The sequence below is a fragment of a genome, unplaced genomic scaffold (genome assembly GCF_019419815.1).
Source record: "Pyrus x bretschneideri cultivar Hongxiangsu unplaced genomic scaffold, Pyrus_bretschneideri_v1 Contig38, whole genome shotgun sequence".
Taxonomy (NCBI): Eukaryota; Viridiplantae; Streptophyta; class Magnoliopsida; order Rosales; family Rosaceae; genus Pyrus; species Pyrus x bretschneideri.
Genome location: NW_025999701.1, coordinates 1,794,406 through 1,821,389, shown reverse-complemented (window position 1 = coordinate 1,821,389; position 26,984 = coordinate 1,794,406). Strand labels below are relative to the sequence as shown.

The window sequence follows — 26,984 nt, the reverse complement described above, 5'->3', positions numbered from 1 at the left end:
TGACATGGACGGAGTTATCAACTCAAATGAGCCACTTAGTACTACGGTATAATGGTATTCCTCTTCACTTGTAAATGAGATATCTTGGGTTTGATTCTCGCCAAAAGTGAATTTGAACCACATTATTGCTGACCAATTGTAAGGCTAATCACATCCCTTTCTTCTTGATGTATATAATATTGTTCGTTAATACAAAAAACAAAAAATATACTCAAAAGGTGCTCAACAACGATATTATTAGAGAGCCTGATCTAATAGGCTACAATACGCATTTTACTGACGACCCTCACATAGAGTATCACTTTTGGGAGAACGGCTTACCATTCCTCTAAATTAAAAGAATACAAGCTCAAGCCTTACAACGTAAAGTTATTGGGGAAAATTACATCTTGCAACAAGTTTTATGCTTCTTTTTAGGCTTACTTGGTGTGAAATTAGAACTATCCCCGAACAAATTATAAGAGGACGGGAGGGGTTTACCACACGAAGCCTGCATGGGCGGCATCGTGGTCGTGTGCGCGACGCTCCAACAATAAACAGAAGGTGGGGTCAAGTTCAACCACACAAACTAACTTCTTTCTGAACTAATTACGGGCTTCTTCACCGCATCAAATAAACCAACAAGCTCTCAATTCCAGATCAAGAAAATCGTTTGTATAAAGCCTGTTGCATTCCGATCTACAACTTCCCTATGAATTCATTACCACGACTAGGTGTTCTCGAGTAAATCTGACAGATTAATAGCAAAGAAACGATTTAGTACTTGCAGTTATCCCCAAACTGGAGAGACAAGTAATTGTCAACCGTCAAAGCGTCTCGTAGATAATCAGAGCGTAAACAAGTCTATATTGTGACAATGGGGAACTAGTAAAACAACACAGTATGTGCACCAAAAGAAATCCAGCTGTGTGTGTTAACTACGAAAGTTATGTGAGCATGCATAATCAGAAACGATGAATTGTATATTATGGAAACTGAGTGTAAAAGCCAAGAAAGTCCATCAATGTCCTAGTCAAACACGCACCATAATCTAACTCAACCTACTTCTGGCAAGCCTCAAAACCCTTACTCCTGATATTCATAAATAGACTTCACTTATGCATGTGGAATTGGATGAAGTAGTTGGCTCATCATCAATCAAAATCTTCACCCAAAAGTCCCACGTAAAACATCGGGCGAGACCAGTCTTTGTAATTAAAAGCATAGGTCCAAATAGAAGTGACTAGCATATTCTTCTTCTCACAAATAAACATGAATACTTTAAATAGTTTTGCATATAAACTAAAAGCCATTTCCATAAGTACCTGTGCGGAACTTCTATCTTTTGCTTCTGAAAAAGGAAAAATTGTCATAATCAGTTGCAATCACATCATATAGCGTCTGGGTGATAAATGGCAATCTAGGACAACGAAGGTAACATTACTCTTTGATCATCTCCTGCTTTGATAGCTCCGTCTCATTTTTTCTAAATCTTCCTCTAAAAGGGATTCAACCTTGCCCGTATGCCACCAACATATCCATTACAGGGCCTCATGTACGGCCTCTTGCACACAGAAGGTATCAACCTGGATGGATGATGTGTCCATAACAAACGTTTATGCACCTGCAACTTGATAAGTTGAAATACCACTGCAATCAGAAATTTAAGATTCTGAATGAAAGAACCTGTTTTTTTATAAGCAATGATAAGTGAAAAGCATAACAAGACATATTGCTTGCAGAAGGATTTGGACCACTTGCAACTTGAAGGATTATATCTAACAGACAAGCAGGAATGAGGGATAAGCATGCTAAACATTTCAAATTTACGATTAAGTCCAGCAATACATAGAGTCTAACCCTCCGTCCGTGGGGGTAGGAACTCAGTCCATTAAACTTAGACCCAATAGTCCGTTAAACACAATTCCTCTCCATGTATCAATTATTTTCAAACATGATTTCAATATCTAACAGTGTAAGGGTTTACGGTTAGTGACCACCAATGATTCAAATAACGTTATCCATTCTCTAAAAAAATTATCTTCTGTTCATCTAACTAGGTTGTGGATCAGAACTGAAAGATACCATATTTTATGTGTCGCCATGACAATATAAACTGATTAAGAAGAAATGTGTACAACTAAATTCACAAATGCCAACGGAAACAGACAGCCTGCTGCATCAGGCCTTTTGAAGCCTAAGCAACTGGTAAGGTTAAAAGATAGTGAAGATTGGGGCAAAATGGGCCATGGATCAAATGGACTTAGAGAGACAGGCCTCAGTCTCTCAGACTCTCAGTACTAAAAGATCTGGTCCAAAAAATTTAGATAACGAACTGATATTCAATGGTCTTAAATCACCGTAAAATACTTGTTGAAAATTGACATTTTCAGATCAAAATAATCAATTTCTATTTCCAGCAAAATCACGACCAACTGGTAAGGCAATGGGTTTTGGTTCTGCTATTCAAATTTTTGACCATCATACAACACAATAATTAGACTTCTTAACCCACAGAGTACCAGACTACCAATAGCACAATTGTAATGGATACGCAAAGGCTCATCATACAACTCACACTGAGTTTGATATTGTACAATGAAGACTATGATGGTATAGGCGCAAGATGACAAAATTAAACGAACTCTAACAAAAGTGCATGGTAGTGGAATACCCATAAACAAGATTTAACAGGCAACGCTCATTAAACTAAAGAAATATTCATCTGAATGAAATAATAAAATTCAGAACACTGGTAGTTCATACACGGAAATCATGATAAACTCCCAGGTTCATATAAGTACAAGCAGGATAGCATGGGAAACAAAGATATCAAATTTAGTTGATAGGAATTTCAGCTTCCAAACACAGTATAAAGGGCATGAAATTATGACTCGAAGTACCTATGAATCAATATCCAAGGTCGTTGGGATCACCAGTAAACTCGGCAATCTGCTCGAGACCCACATTGAGCAAGGCATGGGTATCGGAATCCTTGACAACACCAGTCTCTCTGTCAGAATCCTTCTCCACAAGACTACCATAGACCCCCTTATGCTTCCCAGATAACACAAGAACCGGTCCGCCACGCCTTGGCAGGGCAGTCTCAAGAAAATCCTGGGACACCCCCTGCACAAGCTCCCTACTCCCATCCATAGATATATCACAGGTGTAGGGTCCAACAACATCCATCACCTCTCCTTTTCTCAAATACAATTTCCCACCTTTCAAGTCCTTGCTAATAACCCTGACCCGAATGTTCCTCACAAGCCACGTCGAATAACCCCTCGGCTCCTCTCGTCTGGGCTTACTATCACTGCCCACTTTCCTTTTTGTCTCATTCAATCTCCTCAAGCACTTCTCTTCTTCTTTCGAACCCAATTCCGCAACTTCATCCACATTCACTTTTACTACCTCTTCATCTTGCCCCTTGCTCTTACTCAACAGCTTCAAAACCAGTTTCCCATTACCCAATTTCTCCAAAATCCTACCTCTCAAACCCACATAGTCTCGACCCGCAACGATCCTAACTTCCTTCCCCACATCGCCTTCTTTTCTCTTCTCCTTCTCTTTGGAATTCTTTCTATCCTTCTCTTTCGAATTTGCAAGAAACCCTAACCCGTGCTTATCAGTACTCCGAGTATACTCCACAATTTTCACATCTTCCTTCGCATTCTTCCCAATTCCTCTACCCGGGTACCACCCGTACCCGGTAAGCAACGCCTCGCCGTAACCCTCCACCGGCATCTCTTCGTACTCCTCCAACCCCCTATGATCCGACAACCGCTCCAAATCGTCTTTTAACTTCTGCAGCAGCGTATCCTCCACGCCTCTCGATCTCGGCCGCTCATCGTTCCCCAACCTCTCCCGATTCTCGGATTCCGATTTCTCCCGAAGATTGAGACCATACGAAATCTTGGCGTCGGGGTCGTCGTTGACCGAGAGCGTCTCGACCTCGAACTGGAGCTCGTCGCCGTTGGGCTCGGTGATGGGGAGCTCCATGTTCTTCATCTTCTTGTGGGGCCGCCATTCGTTGGGGATCGGGGCGATCACGCGGGCTTTAGGGTCGGCGGATAGGGGTTTTGAAGCATCGAATTCGCTGACGAAGTGCTTGGAAGCGGCGTCGTTTGCGTTGTTTCCGGTGCCGTCGTCGAAGTTGGCGGTGGCGGAGGAGGGGTTGCGTTTAGGGTTTGACTTGGAGGATTTGGGAGGGAGAGAGAAGGAGAGTTTCATGGGTTCTCTTTGGTTTTTTCCAGAAATGAATTTGCCAGGCTTGCTAGCTACTAGTAGCTATGTTTATGTTTGCCTGTGTTTTTGGTGTGGGCTTTTATTGGGCTTTATTTTGACCCGAGTCCCTTAACTTAACCCGTTCCAATTACGATTGGGCCAAATCAGACAATTGTAAGTAATAAATTATGGGATATTCTAGACGATAATCGGACGATGGGTTGGAGCCTATCGAGCATTTTTAAATAAATTTATTATATATTGTACAAATAAGTGTCTGTTTGTAATTAAAAAAATACATAATTGCTTTGAGATATATAAATTGAAAATAGAATAACATATATATTATAAAGTATTAGAACATAATACAAAATGAAAGTTATGTATTTTCTGTTTAAGTGAGAGTCGCGACCTGAGTGATGCTTATACAGGCCCCTAAGCAGATATGTGTCATTTCTTAATTTTTAAACGCCTAGGGATTAATCAAGACTATGACCAGCCGCCTAATGCGTAAGCAGGGCCTAGGCGGTGATAGGCGAAGATTTTACAACAATGGTTGTACAGTTAAATCCAATGGCCATAAATAAAGGGTGGTGTGCGAGAAACTTAAAAAATGTGTGAAAATCACTTTCCATCATTTTGTTTTTTTTTTGTTTTTTTTTTTTCAAACGATAAATTTTATTAAATAAAATAAGTTTAACATAAAAATTATAGACATTGTTATTAGCAGTCCAAAAATCTCATTCTACACTCCTCACAAATATATTTTTCTTTCTAATTATGGAAAGTTTGAAGTGCCAAATGAGATTTCTGAAGTGCTAATAATAATTCCCAAAATTATTTATAAAATATCATCTTACAGTTAAATTTCTCTTTGCACCAGTATGAAAATTACAAAGAAGAACCCATGAATGGTACGAACAACGACTTAATCTCTCTTCTAGTTTGATTTGTAAGGACAGAACAGATACAAACAAGAAGAGCAAAGACTAAGCAGCTCAGGGCTATTTAAAATAAAGCTGAACAAGCTTCTTTAAAGTGTCGAATATGCTCGTAAAGGGATCAAATTGAACTGGTTTCTTCAGTTCTAGATCAGGAAATTGATTTGTTAAGGCCTGTTGCATCCCGGGCATTGACATCATTGCAGATAACCGCGTGTCCGTCATTTGCTCACAGTCTTGTGGTGTGTCCTTGATTTTGCTCGGGTCATATCCGAAGTTGGCCAAGTAAGATTTGTACTTCTCTATGAACTCAGGACCAGGATTAGGTGTTCTCGAGTAAATCTGTAATTAATGCCACAAAACGACTCACAAGTAAATGAAAACAGAATATGAAGATATGATTGATGCATCCCTGAATGGTAAAGACGCGAGTAAAACTTGCGCAACAAGCTTCTGCATCTTAACAGTGCAGTTGTGAGCGTATATAATATGTGGAGTGTAAAAGCACAAACAAGAGCCAACCAATGAGCAGAAAAAAGAACAGCTTTACATCTTAACAATCCACTTGTGTGTGTACATATATATATATATATGTGTGTGTGTGTGTGTGTCTCCTTTTAAGAAAGATGGGACAGTTGTGGCCTGCCCAGCAATGCGCCGGTGATCCAATGATCTGATCATCCATATTTCACGATTTACTTTCAAAGATCATCCCTACAAGTTATATTTAATTATGATCGTGGAGTGTATACTATTTTCTGTAATGATCCGTGAAAAATAACCCAACAATGGATTCTTCTGGATTCCCTTTCTTTAAGTCCAAAAAATCGAAGTATTTGTACCTAAAATGTCATTTCGGGTGAGACCAGAGTGGTGCTCTCGATTGAAAGGAAGGTACAAACAAGTGTCAAACAAGTGACAAGAGTATATAATGTTCAAACAAGTAAACACGAGTCATTTTATTTAACATTCGGATAACTTGAAAGTCAGTTCATGAGTAAGTACCTGTATAAAACCCTTGTCTTTCGCTCCCGAAACAAGAGCATAATTGTCATAATCAGTGTCAATCACATCATATGGCAGCTTAGGGATAAATGGCAACGTTGGAAAACGAAGGTAACACTTCTCTGTGATCATCTCCTGCTTTTCTAGATCCGTTTCTTTTTTCTCCAAATCTTCGTCCGAAAGGCATTGAACATTTCCCCGTATGCCAGTAATATATCCATCAGGGCTCCCATGAACACAGAAGGTATCAACCTGGATGGCCCGTTTCGCCAAGTCAAATGTATATACACCCTGCAATAATAAGTTGATATGGTTTTGCAGTCAGGTAATAGGTAGTGAACATGTGACAGAAAGAACCTGTCATCTATAAACAATGAGAAGCAAATCATCACAAGAAAGCTGATTTCGCTTTCAGGATGATTTCGATCACTTGAAACTTGGAAGGGCTATCGGTAAACAACTAGATAGCTCAACAATGATTAATGAATAGGTTCAACAGTTGGGATCTGCACTCGTGTCTAATTCAAAAGAAAGGGGATTATATATTTTCCTCTCAATTCTACATTATTTCCAGAAGCAAGAATTCAAACAAAACGTCGCAGTTCATAACTACACGTACCCTTTGTGTTTACCTGGGTGCAGTGGCAGTCTTCCTGACCTTGCCCAGCAAATCCGCGTTTAAGCGAAGCAACTTCAAACCACCTTCCAGAATATCTAATAGGGTCAAAGTTATTTGCTGTCATGCCTCTCATCATCATTAGCCTTTCATCTCCTTCATCGGATCCCTTATCGAGCGGAAGAGTAACTGCCTTCTCCGAAGCATTTGCAAACTCATATATATTTCGTTGATGGGAAACATCTAATGCAACCGCCTGCCAAAAGCAGTAAAAGGCATCATGTATCTTCTACCTCCTGCAATAACACAAGAATACCTAAATCTTTTTCGTTACTATAACCATAAGGCAACCTAGTTTTGGACTAAATTCCCCATTAAACTTTCAAGCACATTCAAAGTCCGGCATATTCTATTGGAAATCCTAATCTCATTTAAATTGGTTGTACAGAGTGAAGCCTTAAAGGAAGTGAAAACTCAGTGTTCCACGAGGTTTCAAATAAAAAATCAAGAACACCAAGCTCAAACATCTCAGCCAGAAATGCTGTGACATTCCTGACAAGGGAAAGAACTCGAACAAATGTTAATCTAAGGGGGTAGCTTAGACAATGTCCAGCAAGGAAATGATTGGTCCAACACCTATGTTTTTTTATGTAATCTGATGAGCCAAATTTAGCAACTAGCAATACAAATATTGTGCTAGTATTAAATTCCAGTATCCTATAACGCTACGAAAAATTTAAATCTACTAACCTGGTTCGTTTGAGAGATGAACACTAACGTTGCAGCAAGCCCGGATAAAACCTGTCTGGTCAGAGGCTTGCTGCTGAAACATTGCTCCAAACAGCAACTCATCATCATCTTACCAGGCACTCTCCTGTAAAGAACAGGAACAAAATGTCACTCTTTGCAATCAGAAAAGACGAAACGAAAAACATCAACTTGGAAAATGTTGTCAAAATTTAAAACCAAACCGTATGTAATTCATGTAATCACTTATGAATCCGAGAACACAGAGGCATCTATGCATATGTAATTACATAAATTAGACAGGATCATACGGGAATTGCACTCTACATCAACCTATCGGCTATAGTTGAAGATCAAAACCCACAAGACTACTTCACATTTACCATTATTTTTATCTTACTACAAGCGATATTTCTACTCTAAGTTATCTAATGGGAGGGGGAGAGTTTGAACCGCGCAGCGCCCGCCCCCAGGGGGGGTGAAGTGGAGCGCAGTAGGTTGAAGAGGACGGTCCTAACCACCAGGGCAATCCTTCACTTGTGAAACCAAATCATTTACGAGCAATTACAGCAAGATTATGATAAATAAAAAAAATAAAAAATAAAAATAAAAAAACAGAGAAAATGAAAAAATAAATAGCATTAACAAAAAAATTTAGCAAATATAGCAAAAATTGCCTCATAACAATATAAGGTCATGGAGTGGGAAATGGAAATGAGTGAGAATTATGAACCTGCTGGTGGAGACATTTGGAGGAGGAGGAAGAGAGCATTGGAGAACAAGTACCATTTTCTTTGCTTTTCCTTTCAAAAGCTCCAGAGTTTTCCACAATTTCCACCAGCAAGATGTCTCCCCTCCCTCCTATAATCCCATCAAAACGTCACCGTCTTGATCTCTGCAATATCCTTTTCAACCACCTGTTTTTAGTGAATCAGCTAGGCCCCAAATAATCCAAACCCAAATGTCCCAACAAACCTCAACCAATCCCATATAAAAGTTTTGAACTAACTATTTTTTTTTTTTTTTTTAAATGATGGGTCTAAAAGGATGAAATGTTGAGTTTATAAAAGTGACGTGATGAGTCTATAAAAACTTCTGATCAATTTGGCAAATAAAAGTTAAGATATGATTAGCATCCAATAATCCAAAATTATATAATGGAGTTTTGGTCGTATACTTTGACAGGTAACATTAAATTTACTATGTATATGGGCGTAAAATGTAGAAAGTACCGACCGTTGGATTCAAAGTTTCTCACATTTGTGTCTTGGCTTCGGCCAAAAACAAGGTAGATAAAGTGGAGACGTTAAAAGAGTTTTGGGCATATAAATGTGTGGATGAGAAAGCCCTGCAATTATTCAAAGACTTCCACATACCAAACTCCTTTATATTTTTTGTTCACTTTTGTTGCCCATAAAAACAACAAAAAATAAAAAAAAATCGGATTTCAGTAACAGGGCGGTAATCATACATAATATAACCTTTTACTCGACCTAAAAGGACACCACCCTTTTTAGTGATGTTGGAAAATTTAATTGGGACAGAAAGAAAAAAAAAATGATCGTATTGCATTGTAAATGTAATACAATAGGTTCTGGTGTCGCTCATGATCCATGAGATTACTCAGAAGAGACTACTACTCATTACATTTCCACCAGAAAGCAAACTGAATAATGGGTCTTCCTTGGTACTCTTACTGATGTCATTTTCTTTAGAATGGATTTCAGTTGTATTCGCCGTCGAGTATAAAGGTTGCTTCACTTGTATAAACGCCACTTCAACAGGTCCAGACTTCAGTTTTGATGCATCGGAACTTGAAGACAAGCTTGTGCCTGTTAGCAAGCTGCCTTCTTCGGAAAACTTCTCGCTCGGATTCTCTCCAATGTCTGGACCATCTTCGCAACGCTCAACCAGCTGACTGTTATCACCGTCGTTGGACAGGCCTGACATCAAATTGATCTTATTCACCTTGACCTCGACTGGAACTTTTTCAGCACTGTGGTTTGCATCTGCCGTTTCAGGAATAGTTTCATCATCTGGCACAAACCAAAAATTTAACAGGAATCAAGTAAATTATAATTCCATTACATTAAACTACATGAACCAAAGTTTAAACAAAGAACAAAGTTTTTCACGATGAAAAAACAAAACTTAGACAAAGCTACTATGCACAATTTTTAGAACCAAGTGGATAACCGTAAACCTCTGCTTAACCAAGTTCTTTAGGACTTCATGTAGACTTTTCAAACACTTAAACGAAACCTGAATAAACCTTTAGGAGAAAATTAGTCACTCGTACGACTAAAATTACATCATACTGGAAGATGTGTTCGGAAACATACGATGTATTCGTATTGCTCAAATATAGATGCATAAGCACAACTTATTATGTTTTTGTGCAGAAACATAGAAGTCCAAAAGGTATTTTTCGTATTTTATGAGAACACAAATTTTATTGATGGGATACAACTAAAGATACAAAGCACGGTGGACAAACCATCCTTTCAAATGTGCAGAACCTCTAACCTACCAGTGGCTAAAGACATTGTAAAAGCCTAAGAATAACTCAAAAACAACATATACACATGAAAGATAGAAATAGAAAAAACTTGGTAATCTTTGCTTCCCATCAGTATGTACAAGGAAGAATAGTATATCCTGAAAATGAGAGAAAGTTGAAGCCCCCAATGCCTTCACTGTATAAAAATGCTCATGTCGATGACAGAAAATAATTAGCCAAGACACTGAGCGTCTTTATCCATGTGGCATAGACAATATCATACAGCAACAAGCATATAAAGCAGCAAAGTCAATCATGTCACATTAGAACAATTAACATTGCAAATGGAGGAAATTAAGATAAGCAAATGGAGGCATAACGTACAGTATGCTGCTCTCCATTGCTGGATTTAATCCAGCGACATCTGACCAAGAAACTCTCTGGTCCAAGGGACCAGGTGAACAGAACTGTTCAATAGAGTAAAAAATAAATTATCCATGAGTATCCTCACCTCCAAGGATAGACTCAGTGCTTTGATACAGCACTGATGATTCCCCTAAACAAAGATCTCCATCATGAGTTGCAATCTCAGTCTTATGTGTCCTCTCAATCAATTCAAACTTATCTGATTTCCACACACACTCAAGAATGATAATTTCCTCATTTGTAGGGTAAAACTCCCTAAACACCTGCATCAATCGTGCATAAAGAGAACAGTTAAAAAACATAGATCTAAAAATAATTTGATACCAGAATAATTTTCCAAATAAAAGAAGAAGTGACCTCAAGTCCTCCTTGAATTATCTTGACGGATTGCTGTTTTTGGGAGAGAGAAGAAACCATGTTGAATACTGAAACAACATTGAGTAGAATCTGTAGAAAATAGAGGAAAAGAAACGTTCAGCAAATCAGTCCAACTCCAAGAGATGAACTTAAAGCATGACATGTCCCTTTTTCTTTTTTTCTTTTTTGTCAGAAAAAAGCTTGAATCTTGAAATGTCCAAACTTAGTGAAATGGCACATTCCTCAGGGACACCTCATAATATCCTAAACATTATTACTTCTTTGGATACCTCAATCCCATGTTTAATCACTACAAAATGCTGCTGCAGCATGTACATTTTCCCTTCATCATGATACCACAAACTACACACTTGGCTATAGACATGTTTAACAAAAGGATAATGTTTTGTGGGATAACTCAGTTCCATGTTCCTTCGCCTCCAGGTTTGTGGGAATTTATGAATGGGTTCAGAACTTGAACCATCTATACGATAAGAACATGAGCATATTTGCCATAAACTACAGACAGTTAATAAATAATCTGTACAATTCAAATTAAAAATTATGGGAAAAAGGCTTGGAGTTACTTCTTACTTGTTGAACCAAAACTCGAAGTCGTCCAAGCAGAGCTAACACAGTCAGAGAAAATCCCATGAAGAATGATCGAGCAAGCAACGTAGATATCTCACTGTAGAATAGTCAAGATCAACAAATTCACAAGATGGATGTGCAATTTATGTTTGGTGATCCAAGGGCTAGACTACTGGATACAGAATGGCAATCAGTTTGCAAAATAATAGTTTAAAAACTTAAAATAATCATGCTGCAATAACAAAGAAAAAAATTGGTCTATGTGAAAAGATACATTGCAAATCTAATACTATGCAAAAATGCTTACAGCTTACTTGGGAAACTAGTTATTAAGATAATTTGACCAAGACAGCAGTTCTCAGACACTACTGTGAGACTCGGATGCATTAGACATATGGTAATGTGATAGCCAATTGGACAGCAGCTTTCACATTATTTCTGATCTTATAAAAGTTACAAGAAAATTCCTATATGTGTAAATAGTAAGCAAAGGATACATAGCCGCCTTCAACATTGGCTCAACCATCTGCAACAGAAACAAAACACAGTTAACATGTTAGAATAGAGCATGTATTTCATGCTGGACTATCTAACATGGTCCTCATCACAAGCATAGAATCGGTTACAGGATCCAAGTATGCACAACCATTCACAGAAAGACATATGAATAGATAGATCACTTTTGACACCTGGCATTCAATTGTATAAGACACTCATGTAACATGAGCCACAAGTAAAAATATCTTGAAACATGATTCAGGTATCTTCATAAATCAAAAGTAAACAATGTAATGATGTAACCTCATGTTTGGACTCTTCTAAGTTAACATGTTGTATACCTCACATCCTCAAATGAAAGTGAAAGGTTTCTCCGCTTATAGCAAACCCTAGCAGTTAATTGATCTCGCAAACATTATACAGAATAAAGCATTATTAACCACTATTATGATGTTTACGGGAGGGAAAATTAACAAATCATTTGATGAAAGCAAGAAAGCACCTGTGATAAAAGGCGTGCAGCTCCAAGAAGTCGCTCCATAAAATTATGCTTTCCATTTTCACATTTCCTTCTCTTCAATCTGTGACACAACGATTTGGCATGTGGTTTTAATATAAACTATGTAGACAGGATAATGAAAGCTTTATGCCTGTTAAACACAGAGCTGAGATTTCCAATTTAGAAGACAGAGAAAACTCATTTACCTATAATCCTGATTCATAACAAAAGATAAAGTTAATAAACCAAAAAATACAATATGTTATACATTTTCCTTCCTTTTAACAAAATAATTATGAATTTCATAATAAGCTTTCTTGGAACTCTAATTAAAGTTTAATTATGCGCTGATGAAACGTCTACTCCGCTCTACCTCCCTCCAAAAAAAAAAAAAAATGCAACATCGGATGATAAATGAAATTCATGTTTTACCTTTCTAATAAGTGCAACTTCTGCTTAGGTCTCTTCCCAGTAATACTTTGGAAACAGCAACCCAAAAGTTCCTCCAGTTTAGTTGATTGTAAAAGCCTCAAATCCCTCCTTACCTGATATAAACAAAAGTGAGGCAAACTACGTACACGCATACAAAACAGTAAAGTAAAACACATAATAGATGATTAAATTTTAAAACTTCACCCTCATTAATGCATACCGAAACATTTCTTGTTCTTCCATAAATTTTCAAGGCAATCAAACAAAAAAGTAAGAAGCTTACAACTGTAAAAACGGCTAACTTCAAAATTTAAAACCGACTTTAAGACGTTGTGCAACAAAAACCCACCATTCAAATAATAAAATCATGCTTGATACAAGTTTAAAATAAAAAATAAAAAAATAAAAAATAAATAAAAAACTCCTCTTTCATGAATTTTCTGAGGAACCAAACAAATGGGTAAAAGCATTATGATCATAAAAAGGTGGGGAATTCGAAAACCTTCATAAGGTACTGGAAATAGGAGCCGCGCCTGTGCTGGTTCTTGTTCTTGTACACCATTCTTTCTAGGATGGCCGTCTCTGCTTGAAGCTGACCAAGCAAAGATACTAACTTCTCCTCCAGAGCTTCTGCTTCAGCATCCATTGAGTCACTGCAGATTATCATTGTTGGAGAAATTGTGATTGAAAATATGTATCATACAGGCATTTAAGCAAACAGTTTGTGTGCAATGGGAGCTGAATTTTTGTAGAGTGATTCCACACGGCTTTTACCAAATCTATGGAGACCCAATTTCTCTGAATACCTTTAAAGGGAGCTCAGGCCGCCGTACACGGTGAAGGAGATAGGGAGAGGGGTGGGGGAGGAGTCGGCGGGAGAAGATGGTTGCAGCGGCAACTTCTTCTTCTCCTTCTTTTTATTGTTATTTTATTATTTTGAAAACTTTTTGAGTTTTTGTTTTGTGATTTTTATTTAAATTTCTCTTAAATTGGACATGTATCTTAAATAGCCCATTGTTTAGTGGGCTTAAATATGTCTCTGATGGGATATTGGGCTCAGACCCATGTCCAACTCATTGGCCCAACATCAAACATGGGTTCGAAGACGAGCTTCTTCATTCTCTGGCCTTTTTAAAATATGAGATCGATTAGTCATCAAACTGTATTAAAACAGATGGTTAGATTGATAAAAATATTACGAACTATCTTTTTATTTGTTATAATTGATTAACTAAATAATCTTAATTTTAATTCATTTTTTTCATAGATAAAATTTACAAAATGATATTATAATATAAAATGTCTGACCATACACGCAAAGTTATGTGAATCAGTCAAGAAAGAGTTTTTGAGGAAAAATTCCTTCATAATTCGTGTAGCCAAGCATTGTTGCTTTTTGACGTGGTTTCTCCATTTTGGCGGGCTGATTTTTCTTCTTTCTTGCATGGTAGGTAACTTCCTCTTCTACCATCACAAGTGAATGTTATGAATTTTTTCATCATTGTTTCTCTATTCTGGTACTTTTTCAAAATCACAAGTGAAAAAGACGCTACTAAAATGAATGAAGTTGAAGTTTCATCATAAATCTAATACGTAATATAAAAAGAAGTCCAATTACTTATAACATGTAAGGTCGTTTATTTTTTCACTGTGAGATTTATACTTGCAACAATACCCTCTCAAATGCGGCAAATTTTCAAGCATAACACGTTACCATGAGCATATGATGGTTGGACTTCAAACATGAGACAACATGTTCTAACATAAAAAAGGAAATTAAAATTTCGTAATAAAATTAATTAAATACGTTATTTACTTATGAACATATAAATTTATTTTCATTTTCTCGATACGAAATTCATACACTCAGCATAAAATTTGTTCCTGGACTTCCAGATGAGTCTCTCATTTTGATCAGTAGGAACTTCCGAATGTTTTATTCTTTCTAGAACAAATGTTGATGTGTTGTATGAACCACTGTTATTTGGCTCCCATGAATGAATAACTCAATTTGAAAATTTATTTGAAAATTCAATATAAAGAATAAGCACCCTCTCATCTTTGAATAATGATTGTCTGTCCTCCCATTTCCGATGTTTTTCCGTGCCCTCATATTTTGTGTGGTTACGGTTAAGTCACTTCAACATTTTATATTTTTTTATAGAGATAATAAGATAAAATAAATAGTAATATAAAATATTGACGTGACTTAACTATGATCATACAAACAGGAGGCACCGGAAGTGGGAGGAGACAATCCTGGTCCCTCATCTTTTCATTTTTTTTATTGTGTGTCACCACGTGTCTTGACTCGAGCATGGCAGAGAAATTCGAGTACATCTAGTCATACTTCCTTTCTAGTTTTGCTTTATCCTATTTTGACTGTTTGGTGTTAGATCTTATCTTATCGTAGATTTTCTTCTTATGTTAAATCTAACTCATATCCAGGTAGTTGTTTTTTGAGTACGATGTTGAATTGTTAACCACCATTTTGCAAAATGATTTTATTGTAGAAGCTCATATCTTTTCTTCGAGGATCGTTTTAGTCTAATCAATATTGTCATGATTTATATAACAACCGAAATATCACGATTTATAATTTCACAACATAATATATTACAAAATAACTTGTTCATCATTTATAATTCCAGGTTTTATTGACATTCTACAATTTATTAAGCATACATGACACCTATTTAAAATTTGGGAGTATTGAATAATTTATATGACCTAATATGAATAACAATTGAAGACTTAAAGTTTTTTAAACAATTTTGTTTTCTTTGTACACCCCCTTGCCCAACATAAGATAAACTTGCATCCAAAACACCATTTTCTTCAAGCTCTCAAGTTTATTGTCATCACCATCTTAGTAGAACAAAGCAAACTTAACCGTAAAGACACAAATTATGAAATATGTTGTTTAAAAAAGTTATACTCAGCGAATAAAATATAAAATCGACTGTTCAGAGTTTCCATGATTTCATTTTTTTTTTGTTGTGCATTAGTTTTAACGATGTTCATACTATTGGCTGTAGAGTATGACCGCGATAATGTTGCAATTTCTTTTCCATGAGCATTTCAAATTTATCACTTTTAGAAGAAAAAGGATTTATCTATTAATTAACAATCAGTATTCTCTATATTTTCTGAGTGGAGTTTGGTAGGACCTATTATATACACTCCACCCTAACTCCATGAGCCCTGACCATGACCTACCACGATCGAAGACAAACATCAAATATATTGGTTTGGTGAGAAATTAGAATAATAAAATTGGTAAGTGGTTATAGTCGTATTAGCTGCACAATTAGAATATTATCTGCATTATATAGACGTACAAAACCATTTGACCTAATTTATACCCCAACCCTATAGGTACTTCCCAACCAAAAGAATATTGCTGATTAAACTATACAATTTAATTAACAAATCAAATGACGGTAAGATGGTCATTAATATATGCATGCTTGGATTAGACTAATTAACCCTAAAAAATGTAAAATAGTTATACTTTTTTTTCAACCATATTCATAGGTGAACTAAAACTATAGAAACTGCTATTAATATTGCATAAAATTAGCCGCAGAAATACTTGAAAGTTGTACCAGATCTCGACTTTTGAGAGGCAAAGCATGGAAAGTGTCAAATGTTGCACTTTCAGATAGTCCAAGCTATTATCGATCATCAAAACCTAGCTAGCTTCGATAATTTGCATGAGCTTTGGGGAATTTTCTTTTGAGAAATGCTAAGAGAACTATCAGTAGTGGGACTCTTCATGTACTACCATTTCATAGTTTAACATTAATTCTCGTGATAATATTGTAAAATATTGTGCAAAAAAATGAGATGACAGAGAGCCCATGAAAAGTCTCACTTTTGAGACCGTCCCCTTAGCATTTCTCTTTTCTTTTATATCTAATTGTTTTATTCTTGTTGGTTAGTGATGAGAAGTTTGTGTTTGGTATCAAATAATATATTATATGTTGTAATTGCCAACACCCCAAACCCTAAACGATGAAGCACATAGAATTCCATAATATTGTTTCCGAAGGAGAAATATCAAATATCATAAAAATAAAAAAAAATAAAAAAATTCTATTTAGCAACCATGAATTATATAGAATTATGGACAGGTGTCTAACGTACTTATAATTTGTAGCAATTCCACTAATGCATTTCAAATTTAAGAATAATTTGATTACTTGACTCATGTTTTTAATTTATTGTTAATTTTTTTCTACCATAGGCTCCTGAGTTTAATGTTAATTGTTCTTTTTTATTTTTTTATTTTTTTTTTATTTTCCCGTTCAACAGCTCTTATATCGTCATATACCCAACCCTTTACTTGATTATACAACAATATATTTACACAGGTAAAACTGTGTAGGGCTTGCGTTAAGTCACACAACTACTCAACACATTTAAATTGATATTAAACTCTTTAATTTACTAAAGTTGAACCTAACCGACTTATAACTCCAAACAAGGATAAAACTGTGATGAACTTTTCTTAATTTACAATCAAGTTTTGAAGTTTAAATAATAATTTGATGAATATACCAAGTGGTTGATTGCCTTGTTATAGTGATAAAAAGGGCACTGATACCTTATATTGTAATAGAATTATAGTGGATTTCATGCAATTTTCCATCAATATACTTACTTTTAGGATCCATACCTTCATGTTTGTAACTTGACATTAACATTATTAATATAGTGTGTGAATTACTAAAAAGTGGAAGGTTACACTATAATCATCAACTTTTACAGTCCAGTAATAATAATAAGGTTATAGTTAATAACACATAATAATATTGTTATTACTAGAATAAAATTGGTGTTTACGTTGTGAATGTCCTATTACACTATCAATATAGAATGTTATATATGAACCTGATTACATTGCAAAAGTATTGTTCAAAGTAAAAAGTATCAGGGTATTTTTTTTTGTTAAAAAATACTGTAGACTAAACACATAAAAAGTAGTACATTCGCCGAAAGGGTAAAGAAGAATTCATTGAGGAAAAAAAAAACGAAGAAAGAGTAAAGAAGAAGCAAGGGTACCATACCAACCACTGAAGTAAAGAAAATATTTCTTTTTAATTACTTTCTCTAAATTCTGAAATTAATGGTGAAAAAACTGAAGAAGCAAAGAGTTAGGGGCTGAGGTGGGCTTTTGAGTCATTGTCATGCGGTTCAAAGTTTTCTCCTTTATTCGGAAAAGTCTGAAATTCCCTTGATCTAGATCCACCAACCAAACCAACACAGGTGTCACAGATGTCTATTTCTTTTTGTTTATGTCAGGAAGGAATCATACCATCTAAGCTATGATCTATCATTTAGCTAATTAATAAGCTTTAAGGAGGAAATGTTACAGTACAATACCATTTACCATGTGGCTAAAACCATGTGCTAATAGTTGTCATAATATAATCGAACTGATATTCTCATGGGATGATGAATGCTCTTAACCAATTAAACTATAAACTCTTTTAAGAAAATAATTAATAGTAAAAATGGTTTCCAATTTGAAGTTGAGTTTAAGATGATTAAAGAGTCTGATTTTGACTTTTAAGTACATAACTCTAAAATCATGCTCGATAAATGATTTGTACATAAACGCTTCTGGCAATTATATTTATGCACGTAAATAATTATTAATCGTTGATATATGTACATGTAGGGGTGGATTTTTTGCTAAATTGCCATGCCAACTGAATTGCCATGCCAACTGAATTGCCAACTGTGCCATACTGATTTTGTGTCAATCGGTAATGGTACGGTATTGTACCGTACCGAAATTTCATCGTACGGTATTGGTAATGAATACCATTACCACAGTATTACCGTACCATACTGAAAATATAATATAATCTAATATATATAATTATATAATGCATATTTATAATATTTCAATAATTTGAATAAGACCCTACTTATATTAGCATTGTTGTTGGTGACTTTGATCTCTTGAGTTGGTGGAAGTCAAACGCAAAAGAGTTCCCAATTCTTTCACAAATAGCCAAGGATATCTTTCCAACCCCCACTTCTACTGTTGCTAGTGAAAATGCATTTAGGCTAGAGAGGAGGATTGTGGACCCTTTTAGGGCATCCTTGACTCCTAAAATGGTAGAGGCATTAGTGTGTACTAGTGATTAGCTTAGGGCAGATAAAGTAAACTTCTATAAAGAACCGACGGAAGATATGCTTTAATATTACAAGAAAATGGAAAAAGTGGTAACAAGTAATATATGCTTTAACTTTTTTAGTAAATTTGTTATTAAATGGTTTTAAACTTTAATTCTTCTTGCTAGTATTATGTTTTCTTTGTGTGTAATGTAGGCTTGACACAAGCTCAATCTTCTACAAATTCAATGCCTCCTTCAAAAGCTTCGGCATCTCAAGCTTCAAGAATTGATCAATGAATTTTACTTTTTGAAGTTTAGTTCCAATTTTCATTTGGTTTGAAACTTTAACTTCTATTTAGATTGTTAACTTCTATTTGTTTTGGTTCGTTACTTTTATTTGGATTGTAAGCTTAATTTTCATCATGAATCTTGATGCATCATTTGAATTATTATGTGTGTGAATTGTGAATGATGAATAATAGATGAATTTAGGCTACAATGTATGAGATAAAGATACAAAAAAAAAAAAAAGTTTTGCCCAGAATTGGGTTAAAAAAAATAAAAATTGATTTTGTCCCAAAACAAAATGGTAATTACCATTGCCACACCATGCCAACCAAACTATTTGGTAATATCGAAAGTTTGGTACAATAATTGTAACATCCCATATCGTCCAGGGGTGAGGATCCTATAAGCTTTATATGTATATTCCTATCTCTACTTAGCACGAGGCCTTTTGGGAGATCACTGGTTTCGGGTTCCATCAAAGCTCCGAAGTTAAATGAGTTCGTATGAGAGCAATCCCAGGATGGGTGACCCACTAGGAAGTTCCCATGTGAGTTCCCAGAAACAAAACCGTGAGGGCGTACTCGGGGCCCAAAGCGGACAATATCGTGCTACTGTGGAGTCGAGCTCGGGATGTGGTGGGGGCCCGGACTGGGATGTGACAATTTGGTATTAGAGCCATTTTGCCGTGTGGTGCGAGTGTGTCAATGAAGACGTCGGGACTCTATGGGAGATGAATTATAACATCCCATATCGACCAATGGAGAAGGGGTGATATGCTTTATATGTACATGCCCATCTCCTATAACATGAGGCATTTTGGGAACTCACTGGCTTCAGGTTCTATCGGAACTCTAAAGTTAAACGAGTTTGGGCAAGAGCATTCCAGGATGAGTGACCCACCGAGAAGTTCTTATGTGAGTTCCCAGAAACAAAACCGTGAGTGCATGGTCGAGGGCCAAAGCAGACAATATCGTGCTACGGTGGAGTTAAGCCTAAGATGTGGTGGGGGCCCGGCCCGGGATGTGACAATTTGGTATCAGAGCCACTCTGCCGTGTGGTGCGAGTATGTCGACGAGGACATCGGGCCCCTATCGGGGTAGGTTGTAACATCTCACATCAACTAACAGAGAGAGGGTGATGTGCCTTATATATACATACCCACCTCCTATAACACGAGGTTTTTTAGGAACTCACTGGCTTCGGGTTCCATCGAAACTCTGAAGTTAAGCGAGTTCAGGCGAGAGCATTCCAGGATGGGTGACCTACTGGGAATTTCTCGTGTGAGTTCCCAGAAACAAAACCGTGAGGGGGTGGTTGGGGCCCAAAGCGGACAATATCGTGCTACGATGGAGTCGAGCCTGGGATGTGGTGGGGGCCCGGGTCGAGATGTGGCAATTTGGTATCAGAACCACTCTGCCGTGTGGTGCGAGTGTGTCGACGAGGACGTCGGGCCCCTATGAGGGTGGATTGTAACATCTCACATTGACTAACAGAGAGAGGGTGATGTGCCTACATACCCATCTCCTATAGCATGAGGCTTTTTGGGAACTCACTGGCTTAGGGTTTTATTGAAACTCTAAAATTAAGCAAGTTCGAGAGAGAGCATTCCAGGATGGGTGACCCACGGGGAAGTTCTCGTGTGAGTTTCTAGAAACAAAACTGTAAGGGCATGGTCGGGGCCCAAAATGGACAATATCGTGTTACGTCGAGCCCGGGATGTGGTGGAGCCCGGGTCGGATGTGACAATTTGGTATCAAAGCAAATCCTTGGCCGGAAGTGTGCCGACAAGGACGTTGGGCCCCTAAGAGAGGTATATTGTAACATCCTACATCGCCCAAGGGTGAGGATCCTGTAAGCCTTATATGTATATTCCCATCTCTATCTAACACGAGACGTTTTGGGAGCTCACTGGCTTCAGGTTTCATAGGAACTCTGAAGTTAAGCGAGTTCACGTGAGAGCAATCACATGATGGGTGACCGACTAGGAAGTTTTCGTGTGAGTTCCTAGAAACAAAACCGTGAAGGCGTCGTCAGGGCCCAAAGCGGACAATATCGTGCTACTGTGAAGTCGAGCCCAAGATGTAGTGGGGGTCCAAGCGGGGATGTGACAATAATGGTAATAGATTTTGTCAGACTAAAAGTTTGGTACAATAATTGGTACTAGAGTTTTGGTATGGTAACTGTACTGAACCCACCCCTATGTACATGTATTACTAATTAAGTTTCACAAACATCAATTAGCAATTCGTAGTGGCACGCCTGACTGGAAAAAAAAAAAAAAAAAAAAAAAAAAAAAACTCATCAGTACTTCCAAATGGAAAAGGATCCTCTCCGGATCCCTACCACCTAATCCTCCTCATCACAATCTAGGCTCTTGAAATTTGATTTAACGGCTAAAATTGTTATAACTTTTGAATTGGTCTTATGTTTTTAGCCGTTGGATCAAATTTTAAGGGTCCAAATTATTTGATGAGGATGATTAGGTGAAAAAGATCCGAAGAGGATCCCTTTCCCTTCCAAATAAAATATTGAAACGGCTTGCCAAATATTTGCACTCCATTTTCAATTTCTCATTTTGGTTTTTGTTTTCTGGAAGAAGGGGAAATTTTGGACATACCAACGCGAATTGAATCAAATACGTATTTAGGAAAACTGTTTGACTCCTCTTTGCATATAAGGAGCCATTTTTTTTAATATAAGAGCATGTAATAGTTTTATAGTATAAATGTTATACTGAAATTGATTATTCTCTTTATTATTGTTTAAAAGTTAGTTTTAGAACTTTTATTCGATTAGAAAATAATTTAATCATTCATATAAATCGAACAAATTGATTGTTTATCATAAAAAATATTATTTATAACCATAACGATCAATTTATTCCGACACATATGAATGATTAGACAGTTTTCAAATCGAACAAGGGTTTCAATTACAACGTTTTAACAATGAAATAGTATATTGTCACCGGAGCCAAGTATTGTCGATAAATATCAAAAGGTCGCATTCTTCTTTTTCTTATCCAAACCACCTTACAAATAAGCTTACTTGTGCTCTGTGCATGTCCACAAAGTTTTATTCCTTTTATAAAACGTTTAATTTAATTTAATTTATCATCCCCCACAAACACCACTTTGTCCTCTTCCCACCTAAATGACCATAACACCCATCACAACCACACACGGTATTTTACAACCCAGAAGCATGTTTTTACCAAAACACCCTTACGTGCGAAGTATTCAAGAAGCCGGCATTTTGGACTGTATTGGCAAATCCACAATAAAATACCGGTCAACCGTCCAACACCCCCCTCCGCAGGCTGCCACTCAGTCGCGTTCCGACCTTCCTACCATTTATATTTGTTTGTTAAAAAGATCATCACGTTTTATGCTTCCTACCAAATTACCAAACACAGAAAATCATGACAAATTCCAAATTCAATGTTCACAACTACTCGTGAAGATTACTACAAAAGATGAAACTGCAGCTTTGTCGAAAAATTGTTCACGTTAATTTTAGGTGGTGCATACTCGACCGGGTTTCGATTTTCCGGGAGTTTTTCAGATTCATCTGGGACAGGTTTCTTGTTTGTTCGATAGGGAAGCCAGCGGCCAGGTACCGGAGATTGCCCAGCGGAGCTATCTCGCCACCACCGGAAGTTTTGGAGGGAGTTATGGTGGCGGACAACCCCACAAGTACTAGTTGTAACGTGTATGAGACGGATGCGGATTTGGTGAGCTTGAAGATCAGTTTGCTGGGTGATTGCCAGATTGGAAAGACAAGTTTTATGGTAATTATATAAGAACTTTATGGTTTAATTATGATTTGTTAATTTGGTTGTTGGCTAGCTAGAGTCTTATGCTAATAATGATGAATTTTATTAATTTTTTCTTCTTTTTCCTTATTGTTCTTGAAGAGCAAATATGTTGGGGATGAGCAAGAAGATAGATATTTGCAGATGGCAGGAGTAAATTTGATGGATAAGACGTTGATTGTTCAAGGCGCTCGGATTTCGTTTAGCATTTGGGATGTCGGAGGTACGCACATATATGCGTGAAAATGTTCTATTATCAGACAATCAGACGGTATGATGTATTTAATTTGTTGTTCTGAGTTCTTTGTAGGTGACCATAGTTCGATGGATCATGTTCCAATAGCCTGTAAAGATGCAGTAGCAATTTTGTTCATGTTTGATCTTACTAGTAGGTGCACACTAAACAGGTCAGCTCATAATTTTCTGATATGTGACATTTTAGCTCAAATTGTTCAGCAGTTAGCACTATGGTTAATAATACTAATAGAAATTGGTGTTTTTTTTGGTTGTTCTTGCAGTGTTATTGGATGGTACAGTCAAGCAAGAAAATGGAACCAGGTACTGTTTACAGTTTATCTTTTACAGGATTATAATTGGGTACTTAAATTTAGAGGCATCCTTAGTTAATTAGCCATTGATTACTGTTAGCAATGTCAAAATTTATGGCCACTTTTAAAAGTTAGTGCAAAATTTGTACTTGGCTAGAAAAAGGACTTCTGAACCATCATGGGATAGTCCAATAGTTGGGGACGGAATTTAAGTCTATATTTCACACATCATGCTTTAGGTTTGATTCCCGGCATTGGTGAATTGTTCGTTGGCAATCAGTGGAGGTTCAAATGTCTTTGTGAATCTTCTCGGTTTCAAAAAATGTGGACTATTGTTGCAAAGTCACCATCTGATCTTATTTTTTATAGGAAAAAAAGGACTCTTGGAATGTTGTTATTATTAATGACACTGAAATTATTTCTATGTAGTTATCTAATTAAGTTCGTACTTTCTGTTTGTTAACTTGCAGACAGCAATTCCCATACTAATTGGGACCAAATTTGATGATTTTGTGAGACTTCCTCCAGATCTGCAATGGACAATTATAACCCAGGTACTCAAATTTCTTTCAAATTTCGATTAAAACTGATACTACCTAGAGGGAAAAACAAAATTGATATCGTCAATGGGTTAGTCTAAATAACTACTAATCTGATAATTTAGTTTTCAAAGTGTGACATGTGGAGGAGAAGAATGTTTTGGATAATAAATATTTTTGAAGACTTGGGGGTCCTCTCCTGTCAATTCAGAGGCTTGACTTATGCCTAACTCATGCTTCTCTTTTTCGCGTCAAGATTTTAAATAAAAGCCCCACTCGTAGACTAAATTTAGCATAAAGCCCCACTTGTTGGCTAAATTTTGCACAATGGATCATAGATTTATATATATATATATTGCAGGCCAGGGCTTATGCAAAGGCTATGAAGGCGACCCTTTTCTTCTCGAGTGCAACCCACAACATCAATGTGAACAAGATCTTCAAATTTATCTTGGCCAAGCTTTTTAACTTGCCATGGAAAGTAGAGAGAAATTTGAATATTGGAGAGCCAATCATCGATTATTAAATTTTAAAAGTGTTATTTTAGCCACTCATTCCGTGTACATATTTTCGGGGGAAAAAAAAAACGAAATGATAACCACTTGTTCACTGTGTTTATTGTTTTCGATTGATTTATTCAATCTGGTGAACTAAAATAAGAAAGAGTGTGTGAGAGTAGAAAAATATTATGTGGTTATGAATATCATTTCTCGAAATATAGAGAAAGGATTTATGTTGTTTTGTGTTTAGAGCTCACCCCTATCTATCATGTTATTTGGTGATTAATCACATAATGATAGAAGAAGAGAGAGAGAGGTGGTAGTTTGGTTTCTTTTTGCAGTGAGTTTGTTATGGTTGTTGCAGTGAGTTTGTTCACGCAAAGTTACAAAAGCAATAATAATAATATTATGATTGTGTCTGAAGAAAAATGCTTGGTTCCTCCCTACAGGGCAAATTAATTCGGCAGCAAATATTCATATGTGGTAAATTATAGTTGATTCGAATATAAGCACGACTGTTTACTTGGAAGTCAACCAGTATTTGATGGTTTGTTCAGGCAAATTAGAAACAGATAGCAGATGTTTAAATAATCAAATTTCCACTTAATTCAAGCGCATCCTTCCTTAATCTAAATTAAGGAATGTGTCTCCATTTAGGCTAGAACTGACGTACAATAAAATTGGGACAGACCAGAAGGTGAACATTAATGAAGATGCAAGGAAAATAAATTATTCGTTGTTGTAGGTCTATTTAACTGAAGAATTATAGAAAACGAGAAAAAGGTGTGGCGGCAAGGAGACAGAGATTTGGTGAATTCTGAGGTGTGTACCCTTATTTATAGTACCAGGAAAGGTAATTTCCTGACCCTTTAGGTATTCAACTGAAATAGGACACTATCTAAAAGATTTTACATAATCACAATTGATTTACGCAATCACATTCCTAATTAAATAGAGTATGCAAACTCCCACTTGAGTGTGAAAGTACTTAAACAAAACATTGCATCGATGTTATATAGTTTTTAGAAACCTTAAAAACTCCGAGCAATATTTTCACTAATGGTAAAACTCTGAACGTAATATCAATGACCCGAGCTGTTCATCTTCTTGCATCTTCTAAAAGATCGTGTTTTCAAAATAAAAAAAAAAAATCTGAAAAACAAAATTTGGTGAGAAGAATTGACTGTAAATGTAAATGACAATTAACGGTTAAATTTTGATCTGTAGTTTATGTGATTGTAGTGGCGAATTTCAAAGTTGATCATTCACGAAAGTTGTAAAGCTTGTCATTATGAGGGTTTATATATATATTTTTATATTATTCACACTTTTGCATTAACTAATATTTATTTGATACTTGAAAGACAAACGTGTTTTTATGTTTTGAAGTAATATTTATGTGACAATGTCGCATGTATATACAAATTTAGTATTATGTTTTCATTTAATTATTTATTGGTTTAAAATATATTTTCTTTAATAGGTAACGGGTTTGGTCATATTACTTGTTAATGGGTTGGATTCAAGCCAAGTTCGAGCCAAGTCATATTACCCATTCCTTTTAATGGGCGTTACATGACACGACATGTTAAGATATCACGTATGACATGAAAACGGTTAGAACACGAAAAACATGACACAAATGCCAAGTTTAGCATTGAGTGATCCCGCCTATGGGTATTCGTAAGAGTGACTTTGCTTGGTCAATCTGCATTGGGGGACCACTTCTTGCTTGGTTGCTTATTGTAGGTTTCAATTGAGTTATGTCACTCTAGCTCTAGTTTTCAACGTATTTATGAACTATAGATTTGAGAACCTTTGTGGATTGATTTAGAAAAGTTGTTGGCTATCTGATTGAGTTCTTTGGGATTTCCAGTGAGTTTGATTATGATTTTATAAAGTATGGTTTTTATAATTGATATTTAATCACTAAGATCAATAGATTTATTCTACGATTATCATATACATTGAATTATTGTCAATCACATGAGTTTAGCAGCTTATCCGGATTGTTGCTTAGTGGGGTAGCAGTTCAGAGACCACCGAGTTTGGGCATCTAGGTTCCTTGTATTATTTTGGGATTCATATTTTAGAATCTACGGACATGGCTTGGTCCTAGTGAGGGTTTGTATATTTTGGGTGTATAGACTTTCGTATATTTATGTGGGAGAGAACCCATTAACATGCTTATTTTGAGTTATTAGTTCTATTATGTATCTTGTATGTATTTTCCTACACCCCCTACATATCCGTGTCACGTGTTGATTTTGGACACATCTCGGGATTAGGGAGTAAGCATTGGTGGTGAAACTTACAAAACCTTGCTATAGTAAAACCAAATATGGA

The 26,984-nt window shown here is 36.3% G+C and overlaps 4 protein-coding genes across 10 annotated transcripts; 1 reads left to right on the top strand and 3 right to left on the bottom strand.

Moving 5' to 3' along the window:
• Positions 1-206: 206 nt before the first annotated feature.
• Positions 207-4,259, bottom strand: LOC103957958 (protein MOS2-like). 6 transcript variants are annotated; one of them, XR_670281.3, is made up of 4 exons: positions 2,883-4,259; positions 1,424-1,629; positions 1,305-1,330; positions 207-729 (listed from the first exon to the last, which is right to left on the bottom strand). XR_670281.3 is itself a non-coding variant. In XM_048564180.1 (2 exons), the coding sequence occupies exon 1, from the start codon at positions 4,210-4,212 to the stop codon at positions 2,890-2,892; it is 1,323 nt and encodes a 440-aa protein (XP_048420137.1). In that variant the 5' UTR covers positions 4,213-4,258; the 3' UTR covers positions 1,146-1,609; positions 2,883-2,889. The 6 variants fall into 6 exon arrangements, 1 of the variants encoding a protein (XP_048420137.1); XR_001954881.2 differs by having other exon boundaries at positions 1,424-1,609; positions 2,883-4,258; XR_668850.3 differs by having other exon boundaries at positions 1,424-1,603; positions 2,883-4,258.
• A 787-nt stretch (positions 4,260-5,046) lies between these two features.
• LOC103957959 (chloroplastic lipocalin-like) lies at positions 5,047-8,431 on the bottom strand. Its single transcript, XM_009370182.3, has 5 exons — positions 8,249-8,431; positions 7,519-7,642; positions 6,785-7,024; positions 6,153-6,443; positions 5,047-5,489 (listed from the first exon to the last, which is right to left on the bottom strand). Exons 1-5 carry the CDS (start codon positions 8,302-8,304, stop codon positions 5,211-5,213), a joined length of 990 nt encoding a protein of 329 aa, XP_009368457.2. The 5' UTR covers positions 8,305-8,431; the 3' UTR covers positions 5,047-5,210.
• Positions 8,432-9,062: 631 nt separating this feature from the next.
• LOC103967161 lies at positions 9,063-13,786 on the bottom strand. 2 transcript variants are annotated; one of them, XM_048564150.1, is made up of 9 exons: positions 13,625-13,786; positions 13,321-13,471; positions 12,819-12,931; positions 12,390-12,468; positions 11,887-11,915; positions 11,393-11,486; positions 10,799-10,888; positions 10,527-10,704; positions 9,063-9,551 (listed from the first exon to the last, which is right to left on the bottom strand). In XM_048564150.1, exons 2-9 carry the CDS (start codon positions 13,462-13,464, stop codon positions 9,139-9,141), a joined length of 1,140 nt encoding a protein of 379 aa, XP_048420107.1. In that variant the 5' UTR covers positions 13,465-13,471; positions 13,625-13,786; the 3' UTR covers positions 9,063-9,138. The 2 variants fall into 2 exon arrangements, with proteins under 2 accessions (XP_048420107.1, XP_048420108.1); XM_048564151.1 differs by having other exon boundaries at positions 13,593-13,779.
• Positions 13,787-22,490: 8,704 nt separating this feature from the next.
• Positions 22,491-24,887, top strand: LOC103967170 (septum-promoting GTP-binding protein 1). The gene is made up of 6 exons (XM_009380439.3): positions 22,491-23,027; positions 23,154-23,274; positions 23,362-23,458; positions 23,570-23,609; positions 24,070-24,153; positions 24,500-24,887. The coding sequence occupies exons 1-6, from the start codon at positions 22,713-22,715 to the stop codon at positions 24,662-24,664; spliced, it is 822 nt and encodes a 273-aa protein (XP_009378714.2). The 5' UTR covers positions 22,491-22,712; the 3' UTR covers positions 24,665-24,887.
• The last annotated feature ends 2,097 nt before the right edge of the window (positions 24,888-26,984 follow it).